The 24,267-nt window shown below is 32.7% G+C and overlaps 1 protein-coding gene and 1 long non-coding RNA gene across 4 annotated transcripts in view; one reads left to right on the top strand and one right to left on the bottom strand.

Moving 5' to 3' along the window:
• Positions 1-8,039: 8,039 nt before the first annotated feature.
• Positions 8,040-12,466, top strand: LOC111027061. Its single transcript, XR_002603754.1, has 3 exons — positions 8,040-8,291; positions 9,298-9,551; positions 9,969-12,466. It is a non-coding gene; the product is annotated as an uncharacterized LOC111027061 (long non-coding RNA).
• A 1,385-nt stretch (positions 12,467-13,851) lies between these two features.
• LOC111027037 (zinc transporter 2-like) overlaps positions 13,852-24,267 on the bottom strand; it is a 40,242-nt gene continuing 29,826 nt past the window's right edge. Inside the window, exons 1-7 of one of the 3 annotated variants that reach the window (XM_022305242.1) lie at positions 22,534-22,825; positions 22,017-22,243; positions 19,932-20,045; positions 19,516-19,816; positions 17,647-17,833; positions 15,733-15,973; positions 13,852-14,810 (exon numbers count right to left, since the gene is read on the bottom strand). In XM_022305242.1, the coding sequence (XP_022160934.1) occupies positions 14,665-14,810; positions 15,733-15,973; positions 17,647-17,833; positions 19,516-19,816; positions 19,932-20,045; positions 22,017-22,243; positions 22,534-22,556 (1,239 nt within the window). In that variant the 5' untranslated portion in view covers positions 22,557-22,825 and the 3' untranslated portion in view covers positions 13,852-14,664. Of the gene's footprint in view, positions 14,811-15,732; positions 15,974-17,646; positions 17,834-19,515; positions 19,817-19,931; positions 20,046-22,016; positions 22,244-22,358; positions 22,509-22,533; positions 22,826-24,267 lie in introns of those variants that run through there. The other 2 variants (XM_022305241.1, XM_022305240.1) reach the window with 2 other exon arrangements.

Raw genomic sequence — 24,267 nt, 5'->3', positions numbered from 1 at the left:
AAAATTAAATGAATTACATATAATTAAAATGTTATCCGGGAATAAGCGTTATACAATTATACCTTATACGTATATCATATATATTATAATATATTGTAAGAACCGATGGTTGATCAACCGCTTAGACGGTTGAGTCAAGACAATATTCAGTTTTAGAAAACGAAATCGGTCGCAGTGGCTCTTAAACGATTGTGTACCTATTTCCTTCTATATATATTACAGTAGAAACCTGATTAACCGTCCCTCTCTGTTATCCGTCATCGTCGAGAAAAACATCTCAGCTTTTTCACTTACGTAAAATAGTAAATACTGTTGTACCTATGTGCCGGCCAGTTTGGTGCACACAGAAGTTAAATTAAATAAGAAAAATAAATACAGTATCGTATTCGTAGTAGGTAATTGGACAAAGAAGCAAATGAGCTGAGGCAGCACATGGCAAAATTGCATTTAAGCACCGTGGTAGAAGGGCAGTGAGGGTCCTATACAGCGAGGCCGGTATGTTTGATTGTGTCTCTTATTTTTGTGTTTGTTTTCAAAATAATAAAAGTAATTTGAATAATGTGAATCTGTCAATTTTGTGAACCGTTCGAAAGATAAGTATACGACAATACGGTATATTGCCGCTCAAAAAGCTCGAGCCTCGGAGAAACAAAAGAAGATGACGAACTATTTCGTTTAGTATATATATTATGTACGTTTATATTATTTTTTTATGAACACCCGTAAAGTATATACGTTTGTGGTAAATTTTCGGTTAGCCTCATATTCGGTTAACTGTCACAGTCTCGGTCCCGATAGTGACTGTTAATCGAGTTTATACTGCGCATGTTATTTAGTCATTTATGTATAACGCACTATACTTACTTATAATATAATCAAGGAAAATGAAAACTGATAGAATAAATTAAAGAGAGTGAAGGATTTTGAAGGCAATAAGCTCGCCGGAATTGTCGCCAAAATTTGCTGGGGTTTTAATTTTTCTTAGACTTTTTATCCTTACACACAATTATTATTATTATTATATTATATACATGATATGCACATTGGCCCAATTGCACTTTACCGTAGCGATGAGCTTAGATGTACATAATATTATAGCCGTACATCAATCGCTCCAAAATGATCTTTTTACCTGTGAGAAATCTATCGATTGAGCATCGTGTCAAATCCAATGAAAATTTTTACATATTGATTCCGCCTGCCATAAATCAGCTGAATATTTATTAATAATTATTCGTATTAATAACAGCAAAATGTTGAATGCTTACTGCTTACATTGTGGGTACATTAGTAGTATTATAAATAAAAGTGATTAGCAGTTCGCTCATAATAAAATTGCATTGCTGAAATAGAATATTCCATGAACAAATACAAACTGATTCGTATTTAATTATAAGAGGGCTAAACAAAAATAAAACATGCAAAAAAAAAAAAATAATTAAACTAAAAAAAAAATACATAACAAACATTTTTGACAGTTATTTAAATGAATAAATTGATGGATTCACTTAAATAAAACTGCCGTGAAACCACCGTTTTAAAAACATTTTGTAAGAAAACCAATCACTAGGTCTTTGAATTATATCATTTTACTATTTTAACAAATTTTACATTGTGTTCAGTTGCTTTTTTTTACCACGAATCATTATGTATGTAGAATTATTATGTTATATTTTTCGTTGTTTAAATTGTTTTTATTTAAACAAAAACAATTATGATAAGCCTGGGTGTACCGATACTGTTAACTAAAAAAAAAAAAAAAACACTGTATAATATCATACATCGGTTATCGTTTAGTAAACAGTCAGCGGAATTGTTAGGCGAAATCGATTAAACCCCAATCCAAGATACAATACACATCTTGTGCCATATAAACATACAGATATGTACCCAGTGTCCCAGTACTCCCAGTAGTTACTATGTACGAGTAACACGTGAAGAGTAATATATACAGTTATTTTCTATTTTTCTAATTAAGCCAAAAGGAAAAGGACGACCGGAAAACAAGGTTGCTGCGTTCTATATATACCAATATACCTACCTAAGATATATCGGATATGGACGTGTGGTATATGAATTCCAATGAACTTTATACATGTTACGTATATATATCTTCGAAAGTAGGTACAAAGCAGTACAGCACCCAATAAACTAATCTCGTGACTCGTATTATTGAATCGAATGTGAACGCAAATGAAATAACACATGTGTAATGCCTTTCGCAAACTGCAAGACCGTTGAAATGACTTTCGTTGTAAAAGAATAACTATAAAAAAATAATAATAATAAATAACGAGTAAAATTGTTTTCATACGTAACGTAATAATCGGTAGTAGGTAGTAGATTTTTGGTTTTATTTTTTTTTTTATAATTTAGCCCGTCAAAAAATATTTTTAGAAACGAACATTAATATTACGCAACAAAAAAAACCGTAGATAATAACTACACTGCGGCTGCAATTGAAATCGTTATAATTTATCATTTTTTTACAGTGGCACATAAAGTTCCTATTTGTAAACATATATATTATATAGGTTAGTGTTATTATGTATTATTATTTAATAGTTACCATATCAGTTATAATCACATTAACACTATTTTTTCCTAATCGTTTATCAAAAAAATCTTCTTACATGTAGGTAAGAATAGTTTTATATACACCACTAAACCTATAATATCGTTCATCAAGTATTATTATGCGATTAAGTGTCGGAATCACATTATTGTGAAAGACACAGAAAACATGTGACGGTAAAAAGTGTACTGTTCCTGTGAACGGCTCAGAATTATGTAACGACGATCTATAGTCTATGTATATCTAGCTTTATCTAAATAGAGGATCGCAAAAAGTGACAATAAACTGAATAAACGTATTAATGTCCAGGCGTAATCCGGTATGACGTAAGTATAAAAAGTAAAACCAGTCGTATAGCTAACCTGGACCGAGAAAGAGCTCGGAAAACATGAGCGCGGTATAGAGGTATAGAGAAACAAAAACTGAAATAAAAAAATAAACATGGAAGTATGAGTACAGTTATACAAGACTTATCTCGCAAAGATCTTCTTTTTCCCGTTGACACGTGTCTGCGAAAAGAGCCGAAAACGTGACGAAGTTTATAATATTATAATATTACATCGTTATTCGTTACGTCGTTGGGCTTCGACTGTTGAAGAATTGACGTAATAACAACCGAGAAATTAATTATTGTTAATCGAATTGGAAATCGCCACCGTTATAATAATAACTCAGAGATAAGGCTTATTATTTTGAGGATTAAGCAGTGTGAAAACAGTTCGGCTCCCATATAGTGATGCCACATGGAAAATAAAGATAACGCTTTTGAGATTTTTTATTAAACGGTTAACAGCGTTAAACGTGTGTCCAAAAACAGTTTTTGACTCGTATTAGTTGAAATCTCCGAGGAAAGTGTTTCGTTCAAACCCTATTGGCTCACTCATATTATGATAGTTAAATATAAACCGGATATTGAGACGTAGGTAAGTATTTAAGACGATCAGAAACCCTGCATAAATTGCCATCTATTTTGCCCCGGGCCCCCTCAAAAAGTATACCAACATATCCATTCAGCAGTTAAGCACCGCGCGGTACCTGTAGGTATAGGACCTATCATAATTTTGCAAAACGCTTTTTTCCGCCGACGACCGGCGAAAAACCTTCGGCCCAAACATTACTGTTGCTACTGCAGCTGCCGCTGTTGTGCAAAGTTAATTACGGTTATTATTGTTGCTCACGTACAATATTCGGTTTGCCTGGACGTAGGCCAGTAGCTCTAATATCGCCCACGCAGACGTACGGCCGTAGTAGGTCTACATAATAATATAGTAAATTATGTTGCTTAGGTATAGATGTAGGTGTATTGTGTATACCTAGCAGAAATATCTAATACCTGTATAGTAGTATACTAATATTATATATTATGATATATTATTATCCGTAACGAGACGTAATGAGGCGCAACAGGTCGGGAACGTTTCATGAGGTACGCCGCCCTACAAATAACGCGAGCACAATAATAATAATATCATAATGTACCTGCCCGGTGTGTACGACGCCTGTGCGTCTATATTTCACAACTCCGTTCAACTTGACCCCGTGACTTCCACAGAGTCATTTACATCGGCCCCCGAGTGCACAGAGCTCGTGATTCGTTAGCGATATGTTGTGGTTTTTCTGAAATAATTGAGCCGCTAAACGCAATGACCGTCACCGCATTACAATGTAAATACAAAATGATTTCACGCATTGTTGCCTATACACTCCTGCAGTATTATTACCCACTCGAGTTCTTATACACGTCTTCTCAAATCATCGAGTGACAGAATGAAATACGTAGTATTGAAAAAACACTACGCTAACCCGCGTGTGTGGGATGGGGCCTGACTGTCGTATTATTATGTTTTACCCATTCCGACGTCGATAATCATAATTAAATAGGTACTTGATTAATTCCTGCTGAGAGGTTTTCGTCGTTATTGAAATTTACCAAGTAAACATGTAAATATATAAAACGATTTATAGCGTTATAAGGTATCTATAGGCAGGGGCCGAGTGGCCGGTCTGGAAATGGGAATTTTCCAGATGGCCTGGACCATATTATGGCCTGGTGGCCTGGCTATTTTGTCATATTTTTCTTTTAAATTTAATTTAATTTACAAAATATTAGAAAATGCAAAATGCATCAAAAATTTGTTTCTATTAAATTATTGTACTAGTAATAGTATTAGCCTAGTACAACCGTATTCTCGCTTTTGGATATAAAATTTCAAAATATTTGGTACATAAATATAGACATCAAACAAAATCAAGGCAATATATTGATATAGGCTGGTTATTTTCATAATAAAACATGGAAATAGATAATAATATCATCATAAATGTAGTTGGTGAGAAATCTAAGGTAGTATCTAAATTATTACTATAAATGTATAAATCTTTTTTATTATATTGTTTATAGTTTATGTATTTATTTATTACTTACTACCTTATACCTACTATACCTAAACCATTAAGACACAATATATAATTATTAATACAGTGGATGCCGCTATAAGACTCACGGATATAAGGTTCAATCGCTTATATCAGACTCAAAACCGTCTGAAACTGTCAGGACGTATCCAAATAAATTATAAAAAATTCAATTATAAGACTCGAATTTCGTGAAAAAAATGGTAAAAACTAAACATTTTTGGTTAAAAAATATAGGCACCTATACCCATCAATGACTGACAACACATTACGTTTAAACCTATATATTATTGCAACCGTTTAATTTAGAATATTTCTCAAATTATATCTCACACTTTATCGATCTGCATTTACTTAAAAGTTAAAACCTCAAAATATTGACTGAACGCGGGCAGATTAGTGACACGTAGGCAATGAAACAATAGCTGTTTCTATGTAAATAACACAGGTACACGTCTTATGCGCGTCCCAAACGCTTTCATTTAAATTTATTTGGACACGATTTGTATGCCATCGCAAATCCACTTCACAGATTCAAATACCACAATGATATTATCTGCACGTAGTAAACCACACGCGGGTAAATGTCAATGGGTCATTCGATAGATATAGTCATATAGAATTTAGACACGTATAGAATTCAGATCAGGATCGTTAGAGAATAAATATACGCTGGGAAATTTTGTGTGTACACGACATGTTATGTGCAAGTTTGTGCAGGTATAATGCGTATTATGCATTACATAACACGAGGTATAGGTATAATGAGGAGCGCATGAGTCAGGTCTTATAAAATGGTATACCTTCCTATATCTATTAGGTAAATATTAAATCGAGACACCGCGAGTAACATAATATTTCAACTCGATCTGGTATAACATATATGTATAATATATGGGACTATAATATTGTTGGGTATTATAATAAATTATTAATTAGTTGTTCAAAAGCTTAATTATTTGGACAGGTCCGAGAAAGTTCGTTTGAATGATTTTTGATTGTTGTGCCAACTTTGTTGTGCCGGTTTCACGTGGGTTGCCTTCATATTATATAAGACATTTTATCAAAATTTATTAAATATATATTTAATTACTAAAATGGTATGATAGAATATGGACAATAAAACAGTTTTCATTGCCATTAGAACATAATGTGTTACGTATTCACAAGATAATATTATGTTTCGAAAATTTGTTATTTTACGTGTAAACGACAAACCTAACGCTGTTGAGATTTTTAGAAGATTATTATCTAAGACTATTATCAAGAAAATATTAACAACACTTTTGATGGAATATTTATTTCTTTAATTTAGCCTCGATACCCAAACATTGATTAATTAATCATAGTTTACTATTCATGTAAAACAATAATTAGTAATAGTGACTTATTATTACTACGATATTATTATTATTATTGTATGGTATTATTAATAATTATAATACATAATATATTAAAATATACTTTAAACGATAATATGGGATACTAGCCATACTAAAATAGTGATGAACAAATCGTTATTATTGCTCCCGGTATTGTATATAATTTAAGTGTATTTAGCCATATTGTTCGTGTTAATCTTAAGGAGTAGAATAGGCAACTATTATAACAACCTCGGAGGTAAATTATAATATTGCAATGTTATTTTGATAATAAATGGTTCACCAGATTCCATATTCAAAGGGTCCCATATTGTCATTTATAGTAAGTACTTTATTTACCTAATGTACCTATAAAGTATAAATGTACAGAATATTTTACTGTGAATATTATTTGTTATTATAATATAAGGTATAATGTAAAGCATCCACGTCCCACATGTTTAAAAACAATATTTTTCATTATGTAATACTTATAAAGTTATAAATGTTTATTAACTTTTAATATCTGTAATAATTAGTGTAAGACACGCGTTCGACAACTGAAGATTTTATATTTCGAATAATATATGTATATTATTAATTATAATATTATAATATCTTTATAGTTCAGTTCTAAGTGCCATTAATTTAAACCTATTGTGATGTTTCTCAAGTGTTTTCCAAATCAAACGATTACATATTATATACTGTGTACCTACCTATGTATTTTTTTCTAGTTTAGCTTGAATAATACCTATTTATCTACCTCATTCCTCAAACCCGATCCAATAATACCATATAGGTACCGATATAATTTCTTCATGTTATATAATACAATTAATACCGTTATATTTATACATACATAAGTATATAATGTTTGATAACATTATTTATTTTGAATAAGTAGGCACTTAAATAAATGTTGAAGTCGTTAAATTGTTACTCCGTCTAATGAAAGCAGAAAAACCTGACATACCTCTATAAATTAGTGAAATCATTGGAACGTCAGAGTTTATTAAAACTCAATATTTTATTATAATGACACACAACAACAGTTTTGACGTATCTGGATGCAATAGTTTATTTTGAAATAATTATTCAAAATCAGCAGTTTAAATAATGTTATAGAAATAAATAATATAAGTCATAAGATTAAGTATGACATATTCCTAATGGCTAATACAATGTACAACAATAACTACATTTATAAAATATACATTTTTGGCATGTGAAGAATATTTAAACATTTTAAAAAAATATTTGTTTAAATATTAATGTTAAGAGGTTAAATTAAAGTGTATATTGAAAACGTTTAAATTATAATTTCTAATTTTCTACGGTGGTGATAAAATTGCAATGTTTTATGAGAAGTTTCTATTTACCCATAACATACCCGTAGAAAACACGAATTTTATTTATTGTTTCAATACTTAAATTATAACAAACAAAAGATTAAATAATGAATTTTTTTTATAAATTTGAAAGTTGGATATTAGAATGAAAACAAAATATACAATTGACGTCGAGCCAAATCGATATAGGTTATATATATATATATATCATTCAAATAGACGAAAAGGTATTAGGTTATTGGAGTACTGCTATCTTTCTGACATAGTTTTTTTTATGGATAACACTAACGAAAATTGATAATGATTGTTTTTTTTTTGCAGTCAATAACTTTTATTTGTCTTTATTGTTTATGGTAAATGTACGTATATGCGTACTAAAGTACTTATCCCTTTCGATCGTTTGTAATCGGTATAAAAAAAATAATATCATAACAGTGATCGAAATAGGTTGTGCATCATCTATAATTTATTTAACTTAGGAAGTTAAAAGTATTGACGCGTGAAAATAATGAAAATATTTACTGTATTATACAAATGTTGAAAATTTATCGATTAAGGTAGTCGCCATTAACTTGATCCTTTATAAATGTGAGTATTTTAATTTATAATAAATGATAATATATATAAGCAGTGGTGGATGTCCTTAAAATGATATGTGTTTCTGTGGATATTTCTGAGGACTCACCTGCCTACAAAGAATAGCGTTATACAGCCTAAGCATATTTAGTTGAAAATACAAAAAAAAATGGCTAAAAAATATAAAAATATACACCATCAATATTCAATCAGAAATTCATATTTATATTTTCAATTTTATTTTATTAATTTAAGATTATGTTATAATTTGTGTAAAATTGTTAAAAACGTGTGTACTTAGTAGAAACACTTAATAGTTGAAAAAATGTTTGATCTCTTATTTCAATGGAGGTTTCTTGGAGCAAACTAAATCAATCATTGGCATTCTGGAGGTCAAAAGTCAAAAATTTCCTATTTTTTTAAAAAATAATCGGCTAAAGCATTAAAACAATACGGAAACAACTGAAATTTCTAGACTAAAACTAGTTTAAAACTCAAAACTGAATATTAATCAGCGGGGACTAAAATGTTCAACTAAAATGTATTCACATATAAAATAACTAGATATGAATTAATTTAAAAAATATTTTAGCTTTTTTTTACTATTTACATCTTGTGTTTTAAATTTTCGACTATTTTTGTTTCATGTGATTAATAATTATTTATTATAAATAAAATAACTCATTAGTAATTAAAGTGCAACACCTTTTTTTAAAAAATTATGTTACACTATGTATGTAGTGAGCCATTGTATAATAATGACTATTAATCACCCATAATCCAATTACCCGCTCACCTACCAAAATATGTTCTATATGTGTGCTGAATTAACATCGAATAGCCGCCACTATCTAAGTGAAACATAAGACCGAAAAAAAAACATTTTAAATTTTACGGCATCGTTAGGTTACATTTTGGCAAAAAAATTATCTCGAAAAGGTTAATTACAACTAATATAGCGACATAAAATAGTTTTAATGTGATGTTTCTATTTCTTCGAATACGGATTTGATTTCAGATGAATTTATTTAATGCAAAATGGTATGCAGTTTGTTACACGAGTATAATATACTTACTGTAAATAGCTACGAAAAATTAAATTGGTTAATTAATCAGCCGTGTGTGAATATGTGTTACCTAACCGGTTGACCAGCAAATTGCGATGGAATTCATAAAGAAAAAAGTCATAAAGTACAGTTTGCTTACCAAACATGTGCTCCATCCCTCTTAAACATTTTTTATTGACTAATGACAATTGCCAATGAGATGAAGGTGAGTTTTACTGCTTCAATACTATTCTGAATGATAACCATGTTTGTATTTGTGAATGAAAAAACATCAATACTATTACTAACAATAGGTATTCTAAATTCTAAATTTTAATCTACACTAACCGTTGAATTTAAAATAAATATAATCATTTCTGAAGCTATAATAACATGTAGTAATGACAAAGTTTAGGGTACTCTTCAACGTACCTACCTATACTAAAAATACATTCTTATTATTCGGTGCTTATACATAAGTACGGTATGCTCATATGGACAAAAACGCCGAAAACAATAATTGTTCCGTCCAATTAAAACAAGTGGGTATAGGTAGGTACCCGCCTGTCTGCTGATGGCCAACATCAATATTTTGCTGTTAATTACACGCTGATTGTTTTGTTTGTTTGTTTTGTATACATAGAGAGAAAAACGAGTGTTAACCTCTATATATACCTAATTAATATTATAATATTGTTTTATAATACGTCGTTGGAAGTTGCGAAAAAAAACAAATCACTGCGGTCAGTCTCGCCGGTAAATACCATCACCTAATACCTAGCAGCGAGGGGGGCAAAGCTCGCCGTATTATTGATTCGTTTTTTTTTTCGAGTTTTTTGGACTTCCAACTCGCGAAATCGTCCGAAAATCCAGTCGTCAACGCGGACGTCAAACGGCACCATCGTCGTCATCTGCAGGTCTGTAGAAATACTTCCAATTTCCATTTAATTCCGCGACTGCAGAGCACGCTACGGGAATAATCGCCACCGTCGTCAGTATATGAATTTTGGATGACGTCCGATGATTCGCACCAAGTAGGCGGACCTTTGCAACGGTGCAGTTGCGATTATCCGCAGCCGCCGGACGCCGACCTCATAACGGTGGCGGTCGCCGTGGATACCGCGGCAGAGGTGGAGGCGCAAAGGAAACGGCAGCAAAGGCAGCGGAGGCGTGACGCGGAAGGTGAGGCGACTGACGGGGCGTCCGACGAGTCCTTTTGGAAACGGTCCACGGCATTTGTGACGGATTGCGCGGCGCGCGTCAGACGTGGCGCCGCCCGTCTGTGTCCGGACTGTTGAATACCAAGTCCGGATTAAGGGGGGGGGGCAAAGGGGGCCGTGGCACCCGGGCCTTGGTGGTTGGAGCTCGTTTAGGGGCCACACATTTTTGTCTGTTAATTTTTTCGTTATAGGCTATACATGCCATAAATCACCTAAAAAAATCGATGATATATTTTCTGACGACATTATTTTCAATTACATAATAATAATATTATAATATTATACGCATATTATAATATGTCAAATAAACCTCTTATAATAATTCACTATTAAAGTCCATCAATTCGATTGATGTCGCCCATCAATCGAACGGGCAAAAGATGTTTTTGTACACCAGTACACTGCAACAACACAACACGTTGCAACAAATTTGTCGTCTTCTGTTATCGTTGTTCATTTTGAATGGTTTGATGAGTTAATTTTTATATTTTTCATTCTTTTTTAATATTTTAAAAATGAAAGGGCACTTTGAAAGTGGTTCTCCAAAAAGAAAAACAAAAACAACAGATTGAAGTAAATAAGCGCCTGTAGACTGTAGAAGATTAACGAGTACAGGGGCCTCATTTAAAATGTCGGCCCCGGGGCCTCAAAATGTCTTAACCCGGGCTGGGACGAATAATAATTTTTCTTGCATGGCACGATGTGGAGAAGATGTTAAGGTGATATCACTTGTCAAAATTTGACAGAACGGATGCCAAAAATATGTAAGTACGGCGGACCAGGAGTTCCGAAATCTCTCAACCGAGTACGCCACCATTGGCCCGGGACATATTTTATTTCCAGTTTTAATGCGTAAATAATCCGCAATTAAATATTTAAAAATGTATTCAAATGTAAATATAATGTTCACAGTAAGAATATAAAATAGGTGAAATACAATATTATTTCATTATATGTTGCACAATGTTGTATTTTATCGGTATATTTTATAGAGATAAACCAATCGATAAGCTTGTATTATAAATTATAATTTATTATATTGAACATGACGTATTCGTATTATTATATTATATTACGTTATTACACTTTAAAAAGGTTTGAACATTAATTGAAAAATAAATATAATTTTCAACTTTTAGTTTATTTATTTGCCAATAAGTTATTGATATATCTGAACTCCTCCTAAATGGCCGGACCGGTTTGAATGCATTTTTTTGTATGCGTTTGGGTGACGTCCTGCATGGTTTAGATTCACAATTATTGGACCCGATGGGTCCGACCCGGGGAGTTGCTCGAACAGGAATTTTAAGTTTTACGGAGAAAATATTCGTTTATATACGGTTGATATTGGTTACAGGACAATTAATATAAATATATTTAGTAGAAATTGGTATTGTTTTTTTGTTTATTCGCGGTAGTCCATCGGGCAGATCAAGTATATAAACATGCATACAATTGCATTTTCGCACATTGCCCACCAAGGTGGCCGAGTTGCACTTATGGCCGCTCATCGGCGTGTCCGCAGTCAAAATCAAAATAAAACATATTATTTATATAAAGTACTCATCAAGCGGGATACATGGGCAATCCACAGCAGCAGGTAGCCATAATATACTGCTCGCATTATCACCACCGAGTCTCATATGGAGTTTGCATTTCTAACGGGCAACAAAGTGCACGCGGGATCGGCTAGTTTTACCATACAATTATAACTAGCTATTAAAAATTCTCATAAAAATCTGATATCTTTTAGTAGCTTAAAAAAAGTAAAACTATTTTGAAAATTGTATGGTGTATAGAAAATGCTAAAATAAACATTCGATAAAAATGGCAATGTGACAATTTTATATATTTTTCAAGCAGTTAGTATGGTTCCCCTAAAGATGTTTGTGTTGCTGTATTATTTACTATTAATTATATACATTTTTATAAAATAATACTACTCAATTAGTTTTCATTGTGATTTGATTTTTAGAATTTTATTCATACCTACTTATTTGTTAATTTTTCATTATTTTAAATATTAAAAAAAACCATTACTCAAGAAACATGAAAAAAATGTTTATTTATTAGTTAGTAAGTGTTATTGATGTATTTTAATATTATATACTATAATTAAATACCTAATGGCTAATCTACTAAACTCATCTACTAGACTCACTAAAATCATTTTATATTCTGATTGGAGCAAGGAACGTGTTGGTTTTACAATGATGCACCTGCCACCTATTCCGAGTGGCTGAGAAAATTTTTTTTCTTTATTTTTTAATTACGTGCAGGTAGGCCATTTCATCCAATAATAATACAAACAGAACAATAATGTTCTGTTATATAACCGCATAGCATTTCAGTCAAGCAGTTCAAGTTTTAAGCAATATTTTAGATTATAGCTATGGTCCACAATAAAAATTCATCTATTGAGAATTTTTTGATTTTAAACACCGTACTACAAAAATAAATGTACTCAGGAGTCAGGAGTACTTTTTTAGGTACCTAAAAACGATCAGTTTAGTATGTTAATACTACCTACAATATTGAAATTCAAAGTATATTATGTATTACATAATCCCTCTAGAGACTAAAAATGAAATCTCTAATTGCACTGTATTTATTACATATAGTATTTGTAACTGGTTGTTTGAAGAATTACATAAGCATTAATTATGTAATATTTTTATTTTTAATTCGGATTCCCGTCGTGATAGTATATTTTTTTGTTTATTTTATTTTATATAATTAGTACTTCAAACTTTTAGTTTACAGTAGTTGTGTTTTTTATAGCTTCCTACTTCATAGAAAAAAGTTTATATAAAAGAGTAGGTGGTTATCTTTGTATTTAATTTATAAAGAAGAATAACAAAAAATGTATGCATTGTCACTAAAATTTATCGTGTACGTTTTATAATTTATATTTATATTTTACAATATTACAATCCTAATTTTATTATTGAGCACAATGATTTTTTTCTTAATTAATTTGTTAATGAGTAATATGTACTATTATTGATAATTTGAATATAATACATTGAATATTGAAACAATAGTTTTATTTTATTTAACATTATTAATACAAATTGAATAATTATTTTATTTATTTTTTATACACATTGTACTATTTCAAAATAAATACATTTGTGTATATTCATGGCGAAATCTTCTTTTCGGTGCACTTTAATACCCAATGGTTTTGTAAATTGCTTTGATGTTTTATGTATGTATGTTTTTTACTCAAACTAGTTTAAGTATTAATTTATTCTGTACTAATTTCCATTGGGCGTGTATTTCAAGTAAATAAATAAATAGAAATAAAAATAAATTCAATTTATATATTGATCATAACTATAAGAATCAAACGAATGGATTTAAAATATATTTAGGTAGGTACCAATACTGGCTACTGTAATAGATATATGACACGAGTCTAAATTATTAACATTAGTGTATACGATTTTGTCAATTTAAATCTAATTGTTAGAGATAAATTAAAGATTTGAAAAAAAACCGTTAAATAAATTATGAAATAAAAATGTAAATTATATTATTTTAATTATTATTAATAAATAATATTATATGGATTTACTTATAAGTTATATTTTACTAGATTTTTGAACTTGACAATTAGTTCTGATAAATACATTCATTATAGCATTACCTCAACGAATTTACAAGTCGTATAAATATACAATAAAAGTTGAGTATACAACCAAAACATTGAATTTATCTAAAATTATAAATTTCAATGATAATTTTGTATACCACTAATTGATTATAAACACTAGCTAAATAAAAACTATAGTTTAAAAATAACCAACGTTCACTGCGTGGTTTATGATCTATACTAATCGCATACATATGATTTATATATATAATATACATTATACATACACATGACCACATACGAATATGTATAACAATAATAATATACGCATGTGTGATAAATACATATATAGGTATTTAGTACTCTCGCGGTAGAGAAACGATGGTTAAAATATGTTTTATGTACACAGTGTAATAAACTATAATATTAATATTATAATAGGAAATTATAATAAACACGTTAGGTGAAGATTTTTGCTTGGAGGGGGGGGGGGGTCCAGTTGTGGACGGGCAACCGTTTTATCAGCACTTGGGCGGCTGACATTGTTTGCAGTTCTCCATCTGAGTTTCGAATTCTTCGATTTGTAGCGTGCAATCGAAGAAATTGTACTTTTTGTACATCTTGCGCGAAGCTTCTTTTAGCACTGTAGTAGTGTTCGCTCCGGGCTCTGTATACATAAAATACACAGAGATGATTAATAAACGATGCTATTTTATTGATATGCTGACAGGGGTGAGTCGTCGTGTATCAGCGATTCTCGATATTTTTGAGGCCACCGCCCCCTTATACTATAATGTCATTATGATTTTTAGTGACTCTTTTATCGCGATATCGTTAAAAAGTGAATGTATATTGGCGACCCCCCCCCCCCCCACCAGTTTGAGAATTTCTGGACTGTACCCATGCAAACTGCAAGAGTATTATACAGGGACAATTCTTTGGAACGGTCGCCGAGTAAATTATTAGCCACGTCTTAAGGCAATCGAAAATGTCTCCTCTCTGCGCGCATCACGATAGTGACCGTTACCAGACACTTAACTTATTTTCCTTAGCAAACTGTGGTTGTAGTGTTATTGCTAAGCACCGATTAAAATGAAAATATAATAAAGAAATAATACAATAAATTTTAATTATTGCGGCAATATTGATTTTTTATAAACACTAGATAAATAACCATAGTTACGAAATTTTTATTTAGGAAAAACGTGTAAGAGTAAATATTAAACGTAACAGAGTAAAATGTTTTTACATATTTTTTTCCCCCAATTTACGGCCTTTTTTCTCGGGCAGTAGAAAATGTCTATTGTTCTAAGCCATCCACTGCACAGAATGCTCCGAATTATTCATCGAAATGTGTCCTGATTGTCTCAGCTGCTCTCCTTGGCTACTTATAGAATTTGAGCGTTTTTATTTTTTATTTTTTTATTGTAAAGCTTTGTTATAAATTTGTTACAGCTTTGTTTATGTTACTTAATTATTATTGCCTACATATATGTATCCTTGTTAACTACTGCCGATTGACGTAAAATATATATAAATAAATATCACTGCATGATGTGCACATAAACGAAATTCATGATTATACTCACTGACTGCCAGATGGGCGGCCAAAGCTATTTTGTCCGGACTCAGGGCCCACACCCTGAGGTTGTGCACCCTAACCACGCCGTCGATGCTCATGAATGTCTCCAGGACATCTACGAAATTCACTCCTTTCGGCATGCCTTCCATCAATACTACCATAGTATCTCGGAGTATATTAAAGGTAGTGACCAACACCAGCAAGGAAAACATGAACGTACATATTGGATCCACGATTTTCCAATCAGGCTGAAAAATCAAATTATTATTAGTAGGTATGTATTTCTATATCTAATTTGTATATATATGCAACAGTGAAGATGGTTGGCGAGGTGTGACTTAAAAATCTAAATGCATTATTAATTTAAAACCTTTTGACATTCAACATGCTGCAAGTAGAAGATAGTCTACGATTTACTAACGTAAAACATGTTCGACACATTCGGTTACATCTATTTATATTATATAAACTAAGGATCAGTGGAGATTTAAAAATATGCCATCTATGATGTTTAGTATCTGAAAAAGAAAACAAAAAAAGTAAAATGAAATACTTCTTACGTTTGGCTATTGACATTAAACGAACGAATGACTAACACGGTATCTACAATGTATTATACGTAATTAATGAAAAACAAAAATTCACAACGCAGAATACAATAATTTAAGTCGGCGATTATTGATAACTCCGTGAGTTATTTATTAATATTTTACTGACACAATACTATTATATTATATAATATGATATAACCTCGTTTCATGTACAAGGTTTAGGTGAGCTGTGTGTGGCGTATTCAAGTAGGTACATATTGTTTATATTACAAACCCCAAAACGTTTCTAGGTCATCTGCGTAACAGGTGAGGGGCGGGGGGCTTAGCTCCTCTATATGTGTATATTTTAGCCCCCTATAATATATATTGTACTCATTTTATTATTCCCTTTTTGTTTTTAATGATGAGCTTATATACTTTAATTTTATTGTTTATTTTTAATTTTGATTTTAGAGGACACTTACGGTTACCGCGGTGGGAGCGTGCGACCCCCAAAGTTATTTTGAACATTAGTTTTCTAGGACTGTAGTTACGCCTATGACTTAAGCATACTTATATGCGTATAACCTGAAATGGGTAAACGTCAGATAGGGACTACGAATGTATTATGATTTCGCTCTAATCAAATATATCGCAAACAAACCGTCCTTGTTGAATTAATTAAAAATTAATACGTTTGCTCGTTTCAATTTATACGCGTTGCGCACTATATACGCGGCATTAGCGTCATTTTCTTGATAATATATTCGGTTTACAAGAATGACGTACACTAAATCATGTACACGTACAATTTTTTTTTCAAAACTTTTATCACACATACAACGCGGGAGGAATGGGAGGGAGGGGGGGAATAAGAGTTTATCGAAAATAATATAAAAATTATTGCTCAACGTGACGGAGTGTAATCGTTATCATAAGGCTTGTCGTACACTGCTTAGGTATAGGTACTCGTATCGCTCGGTATCTAACCTACCGTATTGTGGATCAGTAGCATAAAACTACTCGGTGCCTATATATAGTACCTTTACAATATTATAACAGGATACAATTCAATGCCGCTGCAGAGGCTCAAAATTATTGTGAGCACGCTGATAACAATTTTTCAACACTTTAAGAAAACGCACTGTATAATAATAATTATTGTAATACCACCTACGTATATATAGTATATACGTACAATAATAGCCCGACAAGTTAGATAAGAGGATTAAATATTAATAATAATAATAATAATAATAATAATAATCGAATACCGGCGAGGAATTTTCCGTGCGGCAAACGAGCGGTTCGACGGACGTAAAACGTGCCGTGTAGCACGTAGTCGCTCTGAATATCATATAATATAGTTAGCCACAATATTGTATACTCACTCTGAAGTAAACGATAACGGCGGCAATCAACACGCCAAGGCTCTGGATGATGTCTCCGAGGACGTGTATGTAGGCTGCCCTGACGTTGATGTTGGAGGTGCTGCGACCGGTCGCCTCGTCGTGGCTGTGCGACTCGAGACTGCCTCCGCCGTGAGAGTGCGAGTGCTGGTGAAGGGTCAAGCCCATTCTGTAACGATACGATACGCGCGAGAGCGACTTTAAAATCGGACGATCGGCAGCTCATATAATATCAATATCGTTGCGATCGACGAACGTCACGAAAATTATCGTATTCGCAGCACACGACATTATATATGGACTGATCGAACAGACGACCGCAAACAAAAAAAAATGTATTGAATCCACGGGGAGTCGACATAATGATGGTCCCTTGTTGGACATGATTCTCGGTGGCCTCTGATCGGTCAGTTATGTTTTTCATGCGACCCCCGGCAATAGCTTTGTTATAAATGCTGCACGACGAATCCAGGATTCATATAAAAATACTAATAACTAATAGGTACTTTTAAATCAAATCTGACTAACGGAACGATTATAATATGCGATTAAAAGCTATATACGTAAATAGGAGTTTGCGTTTTGTAATGACGCGCATAGATTTATGCTGTTGGTAAAATTTATGTTTACGTGTTTGAGTAGAAAAAAAAAGTATTAGTTTAACACTAATTCTGCGAAATAAAGTAAAAAAGTTGCCTGTTATACCGCAAGCATTTTAGAAAATGGTTGTAAGTATTGAAATGTTTTTCAAAATACAAGTGCATTATCCTTATTTGACAACCACTGCAGCATGTCAACATTTAAAAACCCATTTTATAACTTTACCTTTCACGTCGGCACTGATTCCAATGCTAAAACAATTGTCTGAATAATATATTGTTAAAGTACAAAGTTTGTTTTACAAACAAACTTAATATTCCATGAGCAATAAATTTAGACACCATAATTCCAGGGAAACTTTAATTACTACAAATAAATAAACAATTTATTATACTGAATTTATGGTTTCTTCAATCCTTAATATTTTTTAATTAAATGTAATTTATTTGGTAGATACCTACATCTTTTTTTTGCAAGATTATTAATAATAATTGAAGATATGTCTATAGCAGCAGTGGCAATCCAATCACAATCCAATCATTTTTTTTTAAGCAACATTAAGTAAGTTTTGCTGACTTATTAGTTTAATATTTTTGAAACGTTGCTTGTATTTTTTTTTTTTTTTTATATTTTATACGCATATACAAGTATGTTGCTATTTTTTTTAGTTCGCATGCATAAACCCAAAGCCAATTTTATCATATTTTATTACAGATCTAGATTTGAGAGTAGCCATCACGGTTTATTCTAATACACATATATATCGTAGCGCAATCTGCAGAAAAATTAGACTGATAAACGCGTGCCGCGCACAAGGCCGAATCTAAAATTTTTTTCAGCGTGGGTGTGGGGTCTAGTCGGAGATATTTTTGTCCGATGTAGATGATCGTGAAAAAAATCAAGTGGACCCCAGATACCATCATCGTCTTTGTGGGTGACGGGTGCGATATTTAATATTATTTTCTACCACCGACTATACCACTATAACGGGTCTAAACGCATAATATCGAGATACATGTCGTCGTATCGATTCCTGTCCCGACTGTTCCTCTTAAACGTACATTGAATAATTATGATCCGTCTAAGCCCACGTGGCCTGCACCGCAGCTTAAGGCCGTTTACAATTCAACGATTTCGTAGATCACGCGATATGAACACGTCGCGCGACACGCGATAACGACGATATAATAATCGACGTCGCATTGCCATCGCGTATCGGACACACGTACAAATATTATATTATATACTCACACCAAGTTGACGCACAGTCCGACGGCGGACGTGATGAGCATAATGTCGGCGTCGATGGTGTACGTCATGTCCGTGAGGCGCTCGACGGCCAAGTACAACAGCACGCCGGTGACCACCCAGATGAGGAGGACGGACGTGAGGGCGCCCAACACCTCGGCCCTGTACCAGCCGAACGGCATCGACTGCGTGGCCGGCCTCGAGGCCACCCATATGGCGCAAAGCGATATCATGAAGCTGGCGAAGTCCGTGAGCAGATGTGACGCGTCCGTCGCGATGGCCAGACTGCTCGACAAATACCCTCCTGCGCATCACGCAATATTAACGTTTGACGAATACTTTACGGAATGCACGTCACGCGGCCGCGCCGAGCGTTATGCTCAGCTATGGGCATACGAATAATTCCCGCCAAGACTTACCGATTCCCTCTCCGACCATGAACAGCAGACACAGTATGCTGGCGAATATGAGTTTTCGCCTGGCCTTCTGACTGCTCGACGTGCTCTCTCGGTTCGGGTGACAGTGTTCATTGACTGCGAATCAAAAAAAAAATCATATTCGTCGTTATTATATAGCGATATGCGTGCAGGCCTCCATAATTATATTTTACAATATCGACTCTCGCACCGATATTGTTTTCGTTTCAAAATATCGCGACAAACGTAACGCGGAAACGACATTCCCGAGAACGCATAATTATTTACGTGTAATTATTTGACCATTCGTTATATATTGACATAGATAAGGACAGGGCAGATAAGGCGTAGTTCGAGGATACGGCGGACTGTATCTTTAACTAATATTAAGGATACACGCTGAACTATATTTTTAGCGCGTACGGTAATAAAAGGTTTGCGGTTGCTAACACTCGGTAGTGCCCAACTTCACCTGGTACGTTCTTGGCCAAATATTTACAATTTTCAATTTTTTAGTACACCAATTATATATTGAAATATTTAGCGTCCACAGTTGGAATGAATATAAATATATTGTATTATATACAGAGTGATTCGTCGAGCATGATCACTCCCTTTTTTTTTTTGTTCATATAGCCTTTGAACAAGTTGCAAAAATATTTTGAAAAATGTATTCGCTAAATAATTTACAGTAGCCAGCTGCCAGGGGGATCTAATTTGAAAAACAGGAGTTTGTAGTTTTGTACCTCCGCAGGACGCTCTTTAAAAAGTACAAAAAAACTGAAGAATTTAAAAAATACCCTTACAGTATGTTTAAAAATTCCAAACATCAGAATTTGATTGGAATTCATTAAGTACTAAACGAAAAGTGGGGTTGATCACTCTTTGTAAATCCCCCTATATAAAATTAAAGTCTTACAACCAAACAAATTAAATGTTTAATACTAATATATATATAATATTGCTTAAATATAATATTTTAACTCATTTTCCAGCCTTTAATGCTACTTTACTTTTTGGAGGTCTTCAGTTTTTTTTATTTTATCCTTCATTTCATTTTCTATTTGACCAGGAACGAATAATGAAAAATTTCTTTTTCCAAGCATAAAGTTGTTGTATTATGTATAATATAAATGAATCGATAAAAATCAAACTAACAAATATAGCAACTAAATTAAACATCTCAAATTCCAAAATGTCCTATACAAAACCCTAGCCCCATTTGGGTTACAGTATAATCTAGGGCAGTCATCCCAGACAAATTGAAAAATACCCATAAAAATCGGTTCACGATACACGCACACGACACACAGACATACGATACCGTAATAACCGTTACATAGGATTTAGTTTGGTTCTGTTATGATCATAATAATATAATATAGACGTTTTAGTTTTTATATATGTAGGCTTTTTTTGTTCATTATAAAAATGGTGTTTCAATGAAAAATCTTATCAAGAAAAAAAAACAGATATTATATTACACTAAATAATCGTTAATTTTGTTTCATTCGTTTAATCTAATCTTTTTGTGTGACTGTATATTATGTTCAACATTATACAGTAAACACTATATTTATAATAAAATGTGTCCAATAGTTTAAAGTGTTGTTCGAAAAACGCTGCAACTCCGCGTTTTGTTGGTATTTTTTGTTACCAGAAAATGTACCTAAATCCGTTCACATTAAAATACACCTCTCATTATCGGTGTGGGTGGGTGCTGTAAAATGACCAAATTTGTAGTACCCAATATATGTAAAACGTGCAACGGAACACAATATCCGTTAAAACACTGAACACTCTACACGTTAACGTTTCAACGGACTTTCTAACGGTTTTTCTCTTCGTATCCACATATCACTATTTTGTACGATCAATTAAAAACAGTCGACATTATACCTGGGACATTATTATATTATTATCGGTCATACTCGAGGCGAAAAAATCGAATATATAGAACCGCGCGTCCCCGCGTTTATCGATTTCTTATTTTTGACGACCGCGTGCGGACGTCGTATATATCGTAAAACGTATCTATGTACGTGACATTATTTTAATTCCGGATAGACCGCGGACTGCGGCACTTACAGATTGTGATGGATGATTTTCCGTCTGCCGGGTCGGGGGTTTCGTGGTTGGAATTGCTGTCCTCGGTCGAGACCAGTGTGGCGCAACAGCCTGACGGTTTGCCGTGTATGCAGTACACTTTACCAGAACCGTTTGACGGTTGCCGTACAAAAGCTCCGGTCATCGTCGGTGTTGTGCTCATGAACACGTCTTCATTAACGGACCCGTACTTGGAACTTTCGCCTAACCTGAAAAAAAAAAATGCCAAACCAAAATTATTATCGCCCTCCAGTAGGTACGTCGAACAACTGCACGCGCGCACATCGCATAATACCGCCGTCGTCGTTTATATAAAATATTTACGGGCGATTTCGTTGAAAATAAAAAACCGTAAACATGCGGTAAAAGTCGACATCGATTTCGCGATATCGTATACTCTTATGCACACGGCGGAGACGGATTTTTAAAGGCTAGTAGACGTCGCGCAAAAAAAAAAACACAAACGGAAAATATTAAAGCACTCGCAGTCGTTCCTTACAGTGGAATAAATTCGTTTTCCATGGTGCATTAGGATCGACAATTCACTGTGTTAAACTGCAGCAAAACCGCTATGTATTATAATATTATGTTATTATTATAATATTATTACAGGCAAGACCGAACAACATCGATGTGCAACGATAGAACGAAACACTGTGCGCACAATCGCACTGCTAATATAGCGTAGCAGTCATATCGACGTCATGCAACAATCGAAATTTAAAATGTAATACTATGGTTTCGAGACGAGAACTACAGGCGTTCAACAAGTCCCATTTTTCAGTAACGACTATAATATTTACCGATGGAATTGGTCCGATAAGCACTCTAATATTGAATATGTAATAAAGTGGAAAAAAATATATCGAAATTGTTTTCCATGTTGTTATCTATACTAATTACGATGACACAACCCTGGAGGGGGTTTCGCTTCCACCCAACAACTACGTTGCCGTTGTGCTCGAGATTCGAGATTAAAACGCACCTGCAGTATTGACTATTATAAGGTATTAATACTGTGTTTGTTCTGTATTATTTCAGATTATTTTCATTCAGATCCGTTTAAGTACAACAGCAAATAAATCTTTACAGTGGCACTCAGACATGCTTTTCTAACTTGATGTAATATTATAAGTAAACGCGGTAACACATCACGTACCTATAATTTTATAATAATCCATACGTGAAAACGGCGACACGAATAACCTTTGACTTTCATTATCAACACTGTTTGGCCCGTTTAAATGCTTATCTTGAAATGTACATACATATTCAGTTTGTATTTTTCACATGAATTAAACAAATTCAAATAATAACTAGGTACCTATGAACTGATTGAATATAATTTCTACAATAATAAATATAATGAATTGTAATTATACTATTATCATGTACCTATCGTTTAAAGACTTAAAAGTTAAGGGTGATGACGACGGTATACCTACTGTTTGAATTATAAATAAGAAACAAAAACTAGGTATGTGTGTCATTGGATGACAATAATATTGTGTTCATGAATACATTATAATTTAATAATTATTCGTATTAAAAAATAAAAAGTCGACTAATGTTTTGCAATTCGTGTTTGACTTTGACAATGTCATAAATGTTATTATTTAACCAAAATAAAAATAATTCAACGAATACTGAAGCACTTGTTGAGTTCTAAAGTACATTTAGTTTTATTTAGTATTTAAATGAAAACCCTGATTATAAAAATTAAAAATAATATAGCCATACTCAAGACTTATGATAATATATACGTATCATAATAATACTTACACGGTAAGTTGTACTTACGTCTTAAGCGACTTAACACCAACATGGAGTAAGCGTTAGATGAAATCACCATAGATTGCTATTTATATTTTTTACAGTGCCACTAGACTTCTAAACCTATTGTAAATAAACATTTCAAATGTAAATATGTATATACATTTAAAATCGTATTTACTGTTACTTATATTATATCATGTAAAAATATATGAAATTTGAACCCATGTAATACTTTGTAGACTAATTACCCTAATTGTCGAAGCCTTTATTCTTAATTTAAAAATAATACCTGAGTATGGTATTTTATTTGATACATTTTTTTTAATTTGTACAATTATAGTGTATTAATAACTGGACTTTAAACTACACCACAATGTGTAAGTACCTACATACGCATTTTTGTAAGAAAGAAAAAATGAACAATATTTCACTCATAATTAAACATTTTTTAATTCAA

Source organism: Myzus persicae, unplaced genomic scaffold (assembly GCF_001856785.1).
Source record: "Myzus persicae strain clone G006 unplaced genomic scaffold, MPER_G0061.0, whole genome shotgun sequence".
Taxonomy (NCBI): domain Eukaryota; kingdom Metazoa; phylum Arthropoda; class Insecta; order Hemiptera; family Aphididae; genus Myzus; species Myzus persicae.
This window is presented reverse-complemented; position numbering and strand designations above follow the sequence as displayed.